The sequence below is a fragment of the Heliangelus exortis genome, chromosome 1, assembly GCF_036169615.1.
Source record: "Heliangelus exortis chromosome 1, bHelExo1.hap1, whole genome shotgun sequence".
Taxonomy (NCBI): Eukaryota; Metazoa; Chordata; class Aves; order Apodiformes; family Trochilidae; genus Heliangelus; species Heliangelus exortis.
The window spans coordinates 59580835-59593892 of NC_092422.1; the positions used below are offsets into that span (position 1 = coordinate 59580835).

At 45.2% G+C, this 13058-nt stretch overlaps 2 protein-coding genes across 8 annotated transcripts in view; one reads left to right on the forward strand and one right to left on the reverse strand.

Annotated features, from left to right (window-relative positions):
- Window positions 1-422: 422 nt before the first annotated feature.
- SOWAHC (sosondowah ankyrin repeat domain family member C) lies at window positions 423-5206 on the reverse strand. The gene has a single exon (XM_071744356.1). The coding sequence runs from the start codon at window positions 5039-5041 to the stop codon at window positions 3539-3541; it is 1503 nt and encodes a 500-aa protein (XP_071600457.1). The 5' UTR covers window positions 5042-5206; the 3' UTR covers window positions 423-3538.
- Window positions 5207-5304: 98 nt separating this feature from the next.
- SEPTIN10 (septin 10) overlaps window positions 5305-13058 on the forward strand; it is a 34631-nt gene continuing 26877 nt past the window's right edge. For 3 of the 7 annotated variants that reach the window (XM_071744369.1, XM_071744420.1, XM_071744390.1), the window contains exon 1: window positions 5305-5476. In XM_071744369.1, coding sequence (XP_071600470.1) covers window positions 5447-5476 — 30 coding nt within the window. In that variant the 5' untranslated portion in view covers window positions 5305-5446. Of the gene's footprint in view, window positions 5477-8351; window positions 8563-9993; window positions 10064-13058 lie in introns of all 7 variants that reach the window. The other 4 variants (XM_071744380.1, XM_071744429.1, XM_071744400.1 and 1 more) reach the window with 3 other exon arrangements.

A 13058-nucleotide genomic window follows, 5' to 3' on the forward strand; every position in this document is an offset into this window, starting at 1 on the left:
GAAAAATATTACTGTCTTGCAAACAACTGTATTTTTTCCCTTACTCTTGTAGCGCTAGACATCTTGGTGATAAAAAAAACCTCACAACAACCAAATCCAACACAAACCAGCACATAGTTTAAATACCCAATATGCAAGTAGCACCTAAGTATGTATCATACAGAAGTCAATTAAAGCATAAATAATTAAGGGGCTTTTTAATTATTATTTCAGTAAAACTAAGGCTTACAGATTCTTAACTCACACCCATTTGGAAAGACATCCATAAAGAGTTGTATTAACTGACAGGCTCCCAGGCTGCTACAATATAAGAAACAATAATCAAATGTTTACCTGACTCCTGCTGCCTTACACACCATCATACCAAGGGAACACATTCAGTAACTTCAAGGGTACCATTAAAAAGACACCAAGGGCTCCAGTTTTCTGTACCACACAACTTTATTTCAAATTCACGTCTTCCTAAGCAATGTATCCAAAATATTTTACTCAATAGTACCTTTAGACCACGAATATTCTGAAACAGGGCATCAAGCCTTTCCTATCTCCAAAAAACCCTTAAGTTTTAGCTCATGTTATAAAAAGTAACCACGTGGAATGTGACAAGTCATAATGTGAAATCAAAGTGCTTTAGTCCCATAGCGCAGAGAGACATAGTGGTTATCAAGCCATTCATCAGTATATCTTAAACACCAACAGAGATGTCTGGACTGTTGCACCCCACCTTGCAAAGCCCTTTGGACCACTACAATGCAATTTTAGTAACTGACACCTAAACAATACCAGTGGACCAATAGTTTCACCTTGATACATCGAATAACGAGTTACGAATGAGGCATCTTTTTACCATTTTCAAGTTCCCTTAGTAATTACCAAAGTTCTGCCGTATTATGTAAGACAAAACTATGTTCCAGTTAGTCTTTTAAAATCCAAAGTGTGCTATATTTCAAATCCCAAAGCAGTGAAACCCTCAAATTATTTACCTAGACCTCAACAGCTATCAAAGACTCAGTATTTTTTGTGCAATTCTTTGCTATTTGCGTTGTGAAGGGATAAACACTCCACCCAACAGCTCGTATGAAAGAACTATAAACTCTCAAAGCAGAAAGCTACTTTAATAAGGTTTGGATATAGGCAGCTGCATGGAATGTATACTCAGTTCAGAAGTGGCCATGCTGAAGAGCGCTCACATTGAAAGCCTTCAGTCAGAAATTTCCTTTCTACAGAAGCCTACAAAGATATTTATCTTTCAGAGTGAAGTTCAAGATTTAGGCATTTAATTCTCTTCTCTGTTACAAAAGAATTAGCTCTACAGTATAATATGAATTAATTTCCTCCCCCCCAACATCCTTCTCCTTTAAGATACCTCATTGTTGTACAAGTTTATAGCTTAAATGGGGAGGGCTGAGGAAAAATCTCTGGTTTTATCCCCCAGACGTAAAGCCTAAGTGCTCTGCAAGTCTGATTTTATCCATTACATTTGTGGCAACTAACCCAAAATGAAGGCACATGAGATCTATAATAAAATAGCTTATAAAGTATAAACTAAAGCTGAATCTCTATATTATTTCTAGTCTTTTTACACAAAAGTAATGACCAGTACCTATGCAGAGATTCAATTTTTTTTTTTTTTTTCATGTAACTTTTCCCAGAAATAGTTGCGTGCAAATACTGTCATTTATTAGGTTTTGACACAAAATGCAGAAACTGGTAGTTTATCTGCACGGGGAATCTGAAATCAATGGATCACTAGCACTCCTTTCCCCTGTCACTACAAGAAATGTGAGCCACCAGCAACAGCTACAGCCAGCTGTCACCTTGAAAGTGCACAACTCCCAGCAGCAGTTTCCCTGTGAGGTGTTTTACAGCTTGTGGCATGCACTTTATCAGGGTCTAAATGTGGATTTTAACACATCAAAGCCTACCTACTTTTGGTTATTTACTGGCCAGACAGTGCCCATACATTCTGAGGAAGCCAAGTCAAGACATGCTGTGACAGATGCTGCATTGGAATTGGCAGTACCTTAACATGATGAGCTGCTACCTTCAGCAGCATTCAGGATCCAGGCTCAGCTCAATACCTCATTCTCAAAGAAAGCCAAATCTGGATACAAATCTGCCTCCTAAATTTCACTAGAATCGCTACCTTTAAAGCACTGAAACAAGATTCAGGTTTCTGAAAGCTTTAGCAGACTGATAGGCTTGTCAATCAGATTAAGACTTACTAGGTTGTTAAACAACAGTTCAAAGCCTTGGTTATCACTTCTCTAGATATACAGGTTTAGAAGAACTCAAACACCACTGCCATCACTTAACTAGAATATGTCATACTGCTTTCACTCACAATGAATTCACCCAGTGATAGAATTTCAGACTTCTATTTATTCCCCCTGTGTATGAAGTGAATTCATGCACCCCACTTTGTTCTGCCCTCCCCCCCCCAAATTTCTGCACAAATTCAGTCGAAGGGATTGGCAAGTCACTACTGAACACAGACCTGTAGCTGTTACATTACAGGACCATATTAGAGTTTCATGAAGATTTCATGCAGTGGTGTTTGTGCTCTTTTCTAAAAGAGAACAGTTTTCACAGGTGGCACATACAACACAATTTTGTATTTTAAATGCAATGAGTTACACAAATAACAAGAATTGACCAGACTTAATAACTAGAACTGCGCTAGGTCTGGCACTTGAGAATTCACAGTGATTAACATAAAACTGCTTTGCCTAAGACGAAACTTAAGATACCAAATATATAAAGAGACTCTTTGCTTTCATTATCTCGTATTAGTATTCCAACAGCAATAAGCAAGCTCAGTAGTACCTCAGACAGCAGAGACTTCTGCACATGGTCAACTTTATTCATTGTTTGCAGTGCAATTAATTCTTTTCAATTAATATATTAATGATGACAAAGCAGGCAATTATTAATGCATAAAGTCAACACAGGCTCAAGTCTTTGCTGGATTGATGCTTGGATTTCTGACAAGAAATCTTTGACTTCCATCTCATGTGGGGTACCCTACTCCACAATGTGCCAGGCGGTATTGCTGTTAAAGAGAAACTTAAAGTATACCTGCATATTACTGAGGTGCTCTTCTGTAATAACAAGTTGTTTGAAGTAGTTTATAGTACCGGTTGATAAGAATACAGCATTTGCACTTTTCTTCCCCCCACTCAAGCAGCTAATTGTAGTAGTTTCACTATCACAGGTTTCTGATCCTGAAGCCTGCCTTTAGAGAGAAAGGAGAGCAGCTCGTAACCAACCCAGCATTTCTCAACACACCCTCTGCCTCTCATTTCAGCACCAAGGGCCCAGCCAAAGCAGCTGCTCTTGGAATTTTTAAGCCACCAGAGCGACCCACTGGACTGACTGACGTCACCTATCTGAGAATTAAAGCAAGATACTCAGGACCCATCTGCCCAGAGCACATGAGTGTAGATGAGCACCCACTCGTACCTGCCTCACCCCCCGTGCTACACCCCAGGGCACTTTGGTCCACACGCCCACCCCTCAGACCTCAGATTCCCTGTCCTTATCCAAAGACATTGGACTTTGGCCTGAGCTTGAAAGATGCTTTCAGGGATTTCTCCTCGTGCTCTTCCTCCTCAGTGTCACCACGAAAGGAGGGCGTGTTGTGGATGATCTGAGTCCTGAAGCGTATTTTATTAAGCCGAGGCTTCATCCGCCCACTGCCAGTGCCTTTCCGGGTCCCCTCCTTGCCCTTGCCTGGCACCGCTGCCCCATCAGTGCCCTCGGCTTCCTCCCCGCTGTTGTGATGGTGATGGTGGTGTGAGAGCCGGTAGTTTATGAGATTTGAGGGCAACACCTTGGAGAGCCTCCAGCGCCCACTCCCATTGCCGGCAGCCCCTTCTTCCTCCTCCTCTTCTTCCTCCTCATCCAGGGCCCCCACGAGGTTACGCATATCCCCCGAGGTGCCCCGGTGCAGATACTGAGCAGCCTTGCGCCCGCTGTAGTCTCGGATGTCCACGTCGGCGTCGTAGGCTCCTACCAGCAGCTTCACCACCTCGGCGTGCCCGTGCATGGCGGCGATGTGCAGCGCGGTGTGGCCGCCGCTGGTCCGGGCGTTGATGTCCACGGGCAGCTGGTGCCGCTGGGCAAAGTTGACCAGCGTGGCCAGCAGCTCCTGCCGGCCGTGCTTGGCGGCCCAGTGCAGCACCGTGAAGCCGGTGATGAAGTCCCGCTTGCAGAGCAGCGCCGGCTCGCAGCTCAGAAGCCCCTCCAGGCTCTCCCACCGCCCGTCCGAAGCTGACAGCATCCAGGCGTGCTCCAGGGGGTCCAGGGCCACGGCGCCGGTCGTGCTCCCCTCCTCCTCGGCGGAAGACGAGGCCACTGAGGCGCTGTCCGAGTCTCCTCCGCGGCCGCGGCCCCCCCCGGGAAGGACTCCGCGCTTCAGCTGGGGCGAGCTGCCCCGCGCTGCCTCCCTCAGGCTCCTGCGGCCGCCTCCCGGCACCGCCGCCCCGGGGGCTCCCTCAGCCGCCCCCACCTCCTCCGCCGGCGGAGGCCGCCCCGGGCCCGCCGCTATCGCGGCTTCCTCGCCTCCTCCGCCGCCCCCGGGCGGCGGCCCCCGCCGGGAGCCCTTCCGCGGGCCTCCTCCCGCCGCCGCGTTGGGCCGGGGCGGCTCGTTCCGCCGCCCCGCGGTCTGAAGGCGGCTGCCGGCATCCTCGCCCTCCGGCGGCGTCGTCCCCTCTGCGCCCGCCCCGGGGTTCGGCCGATCCGCGCTGTCCCCCACCGCTACCGCCTCCCCGGGGGTCTGGGAGGCGGCAGGGGTCTCCGGGGCACAGTACCGGCGTCGGAGGTGTACGTACTTGACACCGGTGCCGGGCTCCTGTCGTACCGTGGCCACGGCGTTGACCAGCTCCTTAAAGCGCTGGCGGGCGGCGGCGCGTCGGTCGGGCTCCGGGGGGCTGAGCCAGTCCCGGAAATGCTCCAGCAGCTCCGCGTTGCGCGCCCGCCCGCCCCGCGCCGCCAGGAACCGCACCACCGACTCCTGCTGCAGCTCCGCCGGCTCCGCCATCACCGCTCCTGTCCCATCGCATCGCGCCGCGCCGGCCGCCGCTCCTCCCGCTGCCGCGGGCGCGGCGGAGCCCGCTGCCGCCCCCGCCCCTCCTCCTGGCGGCGGCGTGCCCCGGCAATCTCTGCCGCGGCGGCAGCGGCCCCGCCGCGCCACCCTCCGGCCGGGCGGCCGCCCCGCCGCCGCCGCCGCCACCGCCACCGCCCGCCTCAGCTGGGCGGCTGCTGCCACCCCCAGCCCCGCTCCGCCCCCGGCGTGGGGCCGCCGCGGCCCCGCCCGTAGCTCTGCCTCCGCCCGTCGGCCGCGAGTGTAACGGCGGCCGGGGGGTGCGCGGCCTCGCCCCTCGGCGGCGGAGGCGCTGCCTGAGCCGTTCCCTCCTTCCTTGATATCGCCTCGGTTCGCGGAGCTATGGCCGCTTCCGATGCCGGTCGGCAGCCGGTAAGTGCCCTCCGCGGGGCGGGGAGCTCCGCCAAACCATTAGGTCCGCCGCGGCGGCCGGTTGGGCACCCGCTGGTGCTGGCGGTACCTGGAGGTACCTGGCGGTACCTCTCAGCCCGGTGCGGCTGGGGGGACGGGTCCGGCAGCACCGGCAGCAGAGGGGGAAGGAGGCGGGCGGTGGGACCGTCCGGAGAGGTGGAAATGCCGCTGGTAGCGAACTTCCCTCGCCCCGGGATCCGTGCTCCGGGCTGCCCCACGGCGGGGCTCGGAGGGATGTGGGGGGTTTGGATCAGCGGGCGAGGTGAAGCCTCGGCGTGGTTTTTAGGTCCCGAAGTTGCCAGGGTTTTAAAAAACTTCTACTTAATGTTTTTCCTGTTCAGATCTCGCCTTTCTTAGAGCTCCCATAGCGTGTTTCAAGCAGTCAGTTGAATCTTCACTACTGAAGAAATACTTTTCTTATACAAATGGTTAAGCTGTCAGCTTTTACGCTTTGAAGACACTGAACCCATCCACACATTAGTGCTGGGGCATTAGTTTCCTTTTTGAACACGAAATAAATTGATTCATTTGTGACTTAAGTTTTCTGCTGTGTTTTATACCTCAGCCATGCAAAGCACAGACGTGTTCAAGAAATAGCTCGGAGTGGGAGGAATTTATTGTTTTCTTTTCAGGGGGGAAAAATAATCCTCCACCCAGGCTGTGTGGTTTGCATTCTCTGCTAGTGCGAAGGCAGATAAAATACCCCATCTCTGGGATTGTTTTTGCTGCCGCTGCTGTGCTGTTTTGCCTCTGTCACACTGGTGGGGTTGTGTGAAGCTGCCCCGTGAACTGAAAAAAAATGTAAAACTTACTTTTTTGAAGTTCCCTTGCCTTGGAATGATTATCTTATGGGTCAGTGTCTTGCTCTGCTTCTCAACGGGACACGCAAGAGAGAGGCATGGGAGTGGGAATGTGCCATGGGAAGAGGGGTTGCTTTGAGTTTGGGTGCTGAAAGAGTTATTTGTTGGAGCATTGTTAGAGCCATCACAGAGCCTGACCACATCCTGGCCAACCCCTGACCGAGAGTGAAAGGGCTTCATTCAAGCTCCACAACTTGCTCGCAACTTGACCATCGAGCATATCTTGCTGTCTTGTTGGGACTCCCTCCCAGAGTGCTCCATTTCACACATACTTTCTTAAAGACCCTTTTGAAACCACTGTGGCTTCAGTGTCACGTAGTTCAATGCATTAACTTCATAATAGCTTTCTCTCTTCATATGTATGGTGTATACATAGTGAGGTGGCGAGTCAGTACTTCTCAGGCTGGGTCTTGTGGAAAGCTGGAACAATGTTGAGAGAAAAAAAACTTAAGAGCCAAAGTGCAAGAAACAATGCAGAATGGTTCTGGTGGTTCACATTTGTGTGAAGAGCGTGGAGAGGTGCTGCAAATCAGCAAAAGTGAGATGAGGGTGGGATTGAGGGTAAACTAAGTGGATTGATTTGGTAAAGGAAGAGAGTACATGGAAAACTTTCCATGTACATGGAAAACTTTACAGAGAATACTGTAAAAACAGATGTATTACAGAGGAGGGTGAGTTTGTATTAGATTTATAAATGTAAATTATGTAAATGATGCAAATGTAATGATGTAAAATATCTTGACATCAAATAATATTTCCTAGTTTAAACACATGCTGTATAATTGTTGAAGCCTTTCCTACTATGGTCTGGGAAAGATTTTGTTTTCAGTTGTTTTGCAAAAGAAATGTAAAATCACTCTCAGAATGCAGTCTGCCCTGCTTCTGTAAATCTGTTTACAATCAGACTTCACAAAGTCTTAGGTACAAGTATTTAGTACTTCTGTTTCTAGAAAATTTCTCTTCTGGGAAAGTTCTGGCAGCTATTGCCCCCATACAACAGCATCCAGTGCTCACAACTGAGCAATTAAGAAGGAGGAAAAATAATAAATCCTTGTCACAGTCAAAGAGACCTTCTGCTAACAACCACCCCTGTCACATCCAAGACCAGCATTGCTTTCTCATTCAGATGAGGAACACCAACAGCAAGGGACTGAGTGGTTAAAGATGAAGAAGAACAACTTGCTGTTTTTAAGGAAACACAGTGCTAAAGCTGCAACAGGCACAGCCTAAGAGGTGTGAGATCATCGGGAAGTGACTGCAGTTGTGGTATCAGTACTGATACCAATGTATTTTTCTGTGTCAAGGTCATCTGGAAGGGCTGCACCAGACTTCCGTTTCTTTGTTTTTCCTTTCTTGAAAGGTCAAAAGAGGTTTTTCTGTGTAGACCACAAAACTGAACACTTTCTCCTTTGGTGTAGCAGGAGCTGATCAGTCCCACCTGAACCAGCACTCTTGTCATCATCCTTTGCCTGGCACATCAAACCCTAGCTGTGAAGAACTTATCTCTTTTCTCTCATCATGTCTTGATTATCTACTCACTGCCTCTTGCCACATCTATCCACACGCTGAAATGGAGGAACAGGTACTGCATGTGCTACATTTTCAAGTTACTGAAAAGCCTGTTGGTGGAGAGAGACCTTACTGGCATTTACAAATGTATACACTGTTGACTGTGAAATCACATCATCACCACTGGAAAACCTGCAAAGTGTCTCAGCTTGTTTTTTCCCTTCTAAGTGTATCAAAGGACAGTCCAGAAGCTGTCTTAAGTAGCAACCTACACATTGTGCCCTCTGTTCTCTACTGACAAGGCTGTCACCTTCTCCTCTGCTCATCCTGGCTGACTTCTGGGTATTGGAGAAAATTCTGTTCTGCCTCAGATTTCTTCAGATGCAAACACAGGGAAAAAATGTCACTTGTTTTTAAATTTGTTTGTTTGTTTTGAGGGTCTTTCTAAGGTGTCTCCATATTTACAGGCATGAAGGAAATCTTCTGGGGACCTGCCATTTAAAGCAACTTCAGCTGCATTGTGTGTTGCAGTGGGCTAGAAAATAATTGATGCACTAGAATGCCATATAATAAAACATTTGAAAGAGACAAGGGAAAACCCCTGGGCTTCTGATGTTTGGACCAGTCTCTAAAAGTTGTCTACTGTTTCTATCATACTGAATAAATTACATGATAACTGTGAGTGAAATTGTCAAATGAATTTTTATTGAATCATTCTTTGGCCAATAATTTTTTCTTCCTATACACCTTTTCTGAGTCCATACTCGACTCCTATGTGTTGCTTTTTATTTTATAGACTAGACCCATATATTAATTCCATGTAATTTTTTATGTATCCCCTTTCTTACATCTTTCATCTGCACTAACTTTCCTTTCTAGTTTTTCTGCCTTGTCCTCTTTTCTGTCCTCTGTGTTATTTTGCCAGGGTTTCCTTTCTTCTCCCTGTGCTTATGGTGCACCACACCACTTATACCTACACCACTACATCTACATAGTTGATTATGACTACCTGGAGATGGAAAGTGTTTTTCTACTTGCTTCCAAAGTCTGTTTAGTTTCCTACTTACCTCATGTTTTAGGTGGCAATAGCAAAGTTGATATTTACTGGATTAAATGTAACTTTGGTTACTAGGAAAATAACTGACTGGAAAAGAGTAATGTAATTTGTTATTGGAAGCTTAAAATAGATTTTCTGGTTTAACAAGTGTCTGCACCTGTTCATCAAAGGGAAAATCAGGGCTCTGAAAGAGTTGTATTAGGAGTGTCCATGAGCACATTAATGCTGTGGTCTACTCTCAGGGCTGATGCCCAGGCATCCTTCAGAGGGCCTGTGTGCAGCCTCCGTAGCTGCCAGGGCCTGGCAGGAACCTTGCTTCCTGCCCAAGCACATGAACATTCATTACTTTTTTGCTTCAAGCTTTGGAGGGTGTACTTCAGTCATCTATACAGGCAGAGTGGCAAGATAGTTATTGGTCTGGACTGCAAGTCTGGTTCTGCAGGAGGCTTTTGCAGAGGGATCCATATAGTGTGCAACCCAGCTTTTGCTGGCCCAGTGCTGTGAAGGTGTAGTCTGAAATAGGTGGCAAACAGAAAAGATCTTTTTTTTTTCCTAGTTTGTTTCTGAAAGAAAGAAAAAAACCAAACAATTTCAAAATGTCACTTTTGTCTCAGGCAATGATTTTTTTCTTTGCACACTGTTTATAATGGGCAAGATGACTTCATATACAAATAATATACCTGATTAACTGGCAGAAATCCAGATGTATTTCTAAAACTATGCTGCCAGCCCTTTAAAAAGAGGGGAAGAGAAGGAATGAAATGTGATTTGGACTATGTCAATGAATCTATTCTGTATGCTATTTTGATGAAAGTGTAAATTCTGAGGAAACCAGGAAATATTTATGGGAGTATTACAGCTCTTGTAACATTCAGATTACAAGGCTTGAGTTATTCACTGAATAAACTTGGATGAGATGCTCTCTTAAAGCATAATTTAGCTGCTCCATCTCACAGATACTAATTTAAAAAGACTGGCTAATCTGGTGACATAACTGCTTTTGGCCTGATTTATATTTCTTAATTTTTGAGTTGTCACCATTTTTATTACAGCAGTAATTTGTTTTTCAACGGGATGACATATTATTTCTTTGAGAAGCAGTAAGAGTGCAGGCATCATGAGGTCAGTTTTGTGGATTTGATTTCTCTGGGTATTTGTTAGACCATAACACAGTGAAGCAGCATGAGGTGGGGCATTGAAGGCGAGACACATAATGCCCTTGAAAAATTTCAGAGGGGAAAAATGCAGACTATTGATTAAAGAGGTAATTGATTATTCTGTCTATTAAGAGAATGCCCTAAATGATGTCAGATGGAACAGATTTACAAAGTGATTCTTCTGTGAGAAAGGTGGAGGGAGGCGAGCCTTCAAAATGAGAACTGTAGCTCTGAAACCTATAATGGTTTTTGCATGGAAAACAGAAGTATAAACGTGCGAGAGTGTAGGCTTATAAATTGTCATGACTGAGATTGTCCAAAGTTGAGCTTCACAGTATTTCTTGGAAGTTTTTTAGTATAAATTAAAAACTTTTATTGTAGCATTTTTGTGCAACTGTTTCCTGAAGACTCCACTGTGTCCTGGGACAACTAACTGAGCAATTTGTTAACAGTTAAAATCCCTAAAAAAGTTGATATGTTTTAAAAATAGAAACAGATTCATCATCTTTCTGTCTCTAGCTTTTAAAATTCTGCTATTAGTGTAGTGTTGGGTTTTCTTTGCGTGTGTGTGTGTTACCAGAAATCTCATTATATGTTCTGTGATCAAGTAAGCTTAGGCCATTATCTTGAAAGAACTTACATGGGCTATGTAGTTGCACTGTTTCTCTGTAAAAAATTTGTTAAGACCCTGAATTATCCCTTTCTGATGTTTGCCAATCTTCTCTTTAAAACAAGAACCTTAGGACAAGTTATTAAAACATGTTCTCATGAATTATATAAATAGTATTATTTCTGCTTGAAATTCTAGTTCTCCCCTGTCCTGTGTGTTCTTCCACTGACATTCTCATTGTTATATCACACTCAGGGGGTGAATGTATTAATTTTTGGTAGGTGGTAGTTAGTTTTTTTTGGTTTATTTACCTCCCACAGAAGGAACTAAAAGAGTGATCTTGTGGTTAAGATGCTAAATTACACACGGGGTGAATGAGATTCATGTTCTTGTCCTCTTAGTATTTCCCTTTATTATCTCAACTCTCTGTATGCACAAAGTGAAGAAATGTCTCTTCTTCACCCAGGACAACACTGAAGAAAGCTGTGCATAAACCACAGTTTCTCTTGGGGAAGTTCATTAAAGTACCAGGTTCTGTAATTTGTTTTTACAATCTACCAGGGCTTTTTCTGTCTTGTGTCTGAAACGATATAAATGCCATGTACTTTTATATATTTACATTTCCAGAAAAATAGTTTAAAATTTCACTCGTAACTGTGTAGTGTCATTAAATTAACTTTTAGGTTCTGAAGAAAGAGGAAATATGCTATCTTAAAATAGAGACAAATTTGAGATGTCTAGAATATCTTGCCAATTGTATAAATACTTTGTGTAGAAATTTTTATGCTTTTGTCTGTGATACATATTGCTAAGAAGCATCATTGGGAGACACTTAGAAATACAGAGAAATTAACTGCCTTGGGCATCTGATACAAATTTTTAGACAGTGATACAGCCAGATGTCTGTGGAGTTACAAGCACAGCCTTAGCTTTCTAAGCAAGGCACAGAGAAAGCACCTTATTTCACACATTTATTATATCCCATTTTCCTCCCTTTCATGCAGAAATTGTCATATTTTCTGTGATAAACAGCCAGTATAGTAGTGAAGGAATAATGATTGTTGGGTTTTGTTTCCAGAAAACCACAAATTCTTGAGTTTAATTGCTAAATTGTAATTAATCTCTCCCTTTTTTCTTTTGAAAATGAAGTTTGAAAGTCAATGGACTTAATGGCAGTTTATGGCAGACTTTGTCTGCTTCTGCACTTACCTTCTTATGTCAAATACAGCTGTAATACCAATTTCCTCAGCTAAACACTTTTTAATCTTGACATAGTCTCTTGTGGATGGCATGGTAGTTACTCTAATGACCTCTGGAAATGGTCAGGAAGGTTGTGGGTATCAGTGATGTGTCCACTGAAATCCAAGTGGACTGGAAGGAAATAAAATTCTGTCTGCTATGGTATTCTCATGGAGAGTATCAGATGGCTATGCAGGGATTTTGAGAGTAGCCCAGCATGGGTTGGAATGAGCCTGGTGGCATAAAGATGAAAAACTTTCCATCTGTGGTTTTGCTCTCTTGCCCTGGCTTTTGGTGTGGAGGCTTAATGGTTTATTTTGGAGGAACTGTTTTATATGGGTGGTGACAGAAGTGGTTTGAACATCAGACTGTGTAACTTTAGATGTTAGATGTGTTACCACACTACCTCAAGTACACTTATCTTAAAGTGGACAGGATACTGAGAGTTTTTGGTGTTTCTCAGCCCTTTTTAATACTAATTTCCATGTGGTATCGAGAAATTACTTTTTCAGAAATGTTTGTTTTTTGTTTTTTTTTAAGTAGTCCTAAGATCTCTTATTTCTCTTTAAATGGTGCACTTTGCCAATGCATTTTTACTCAATATGAGTCTAAAATAGTTATCTGATTATAATAGTAATTAGAAGAGCAACAAAGCTGGTGAAGGGATCCAGCACAAGTCCTGTGAGGAAGGGCTGAGGGAGCTGGGGGTGTTCAGCCTGGAGAAGAGGAGGCTCAGGGGAGACCTCATCACTCTCTACAACTCCCTGAAAGGAGGGGGTAGGCAGGGGGGGGTCAGTCTCTTCTCTCCAGTAGCTCCCAGTAAGACAAGAGGGCATGGACTTAAGCTCTGCCAGGGGAGGTTTAGGTTGGATATTAGGAAAAAATTCTTTACCGAGAGGGTGATCAAGCATTGGAATGGGCTGCCCAGGGAAGTAGTGGATTCTCCACCCCTGGAGATTTTTTAAGAAGAGACTGGATGTGGCACTCAGTGCCATGGTCTGGTAACCACAGCGGTAGTGGATCAAGGGTTGGACTTGATGATCTCAGAGGTCCTTTCCAACCCAGCTGATTCTGTGATTCTGTAAAAGTTGAGAGTTAGCAAAAGCCTCCA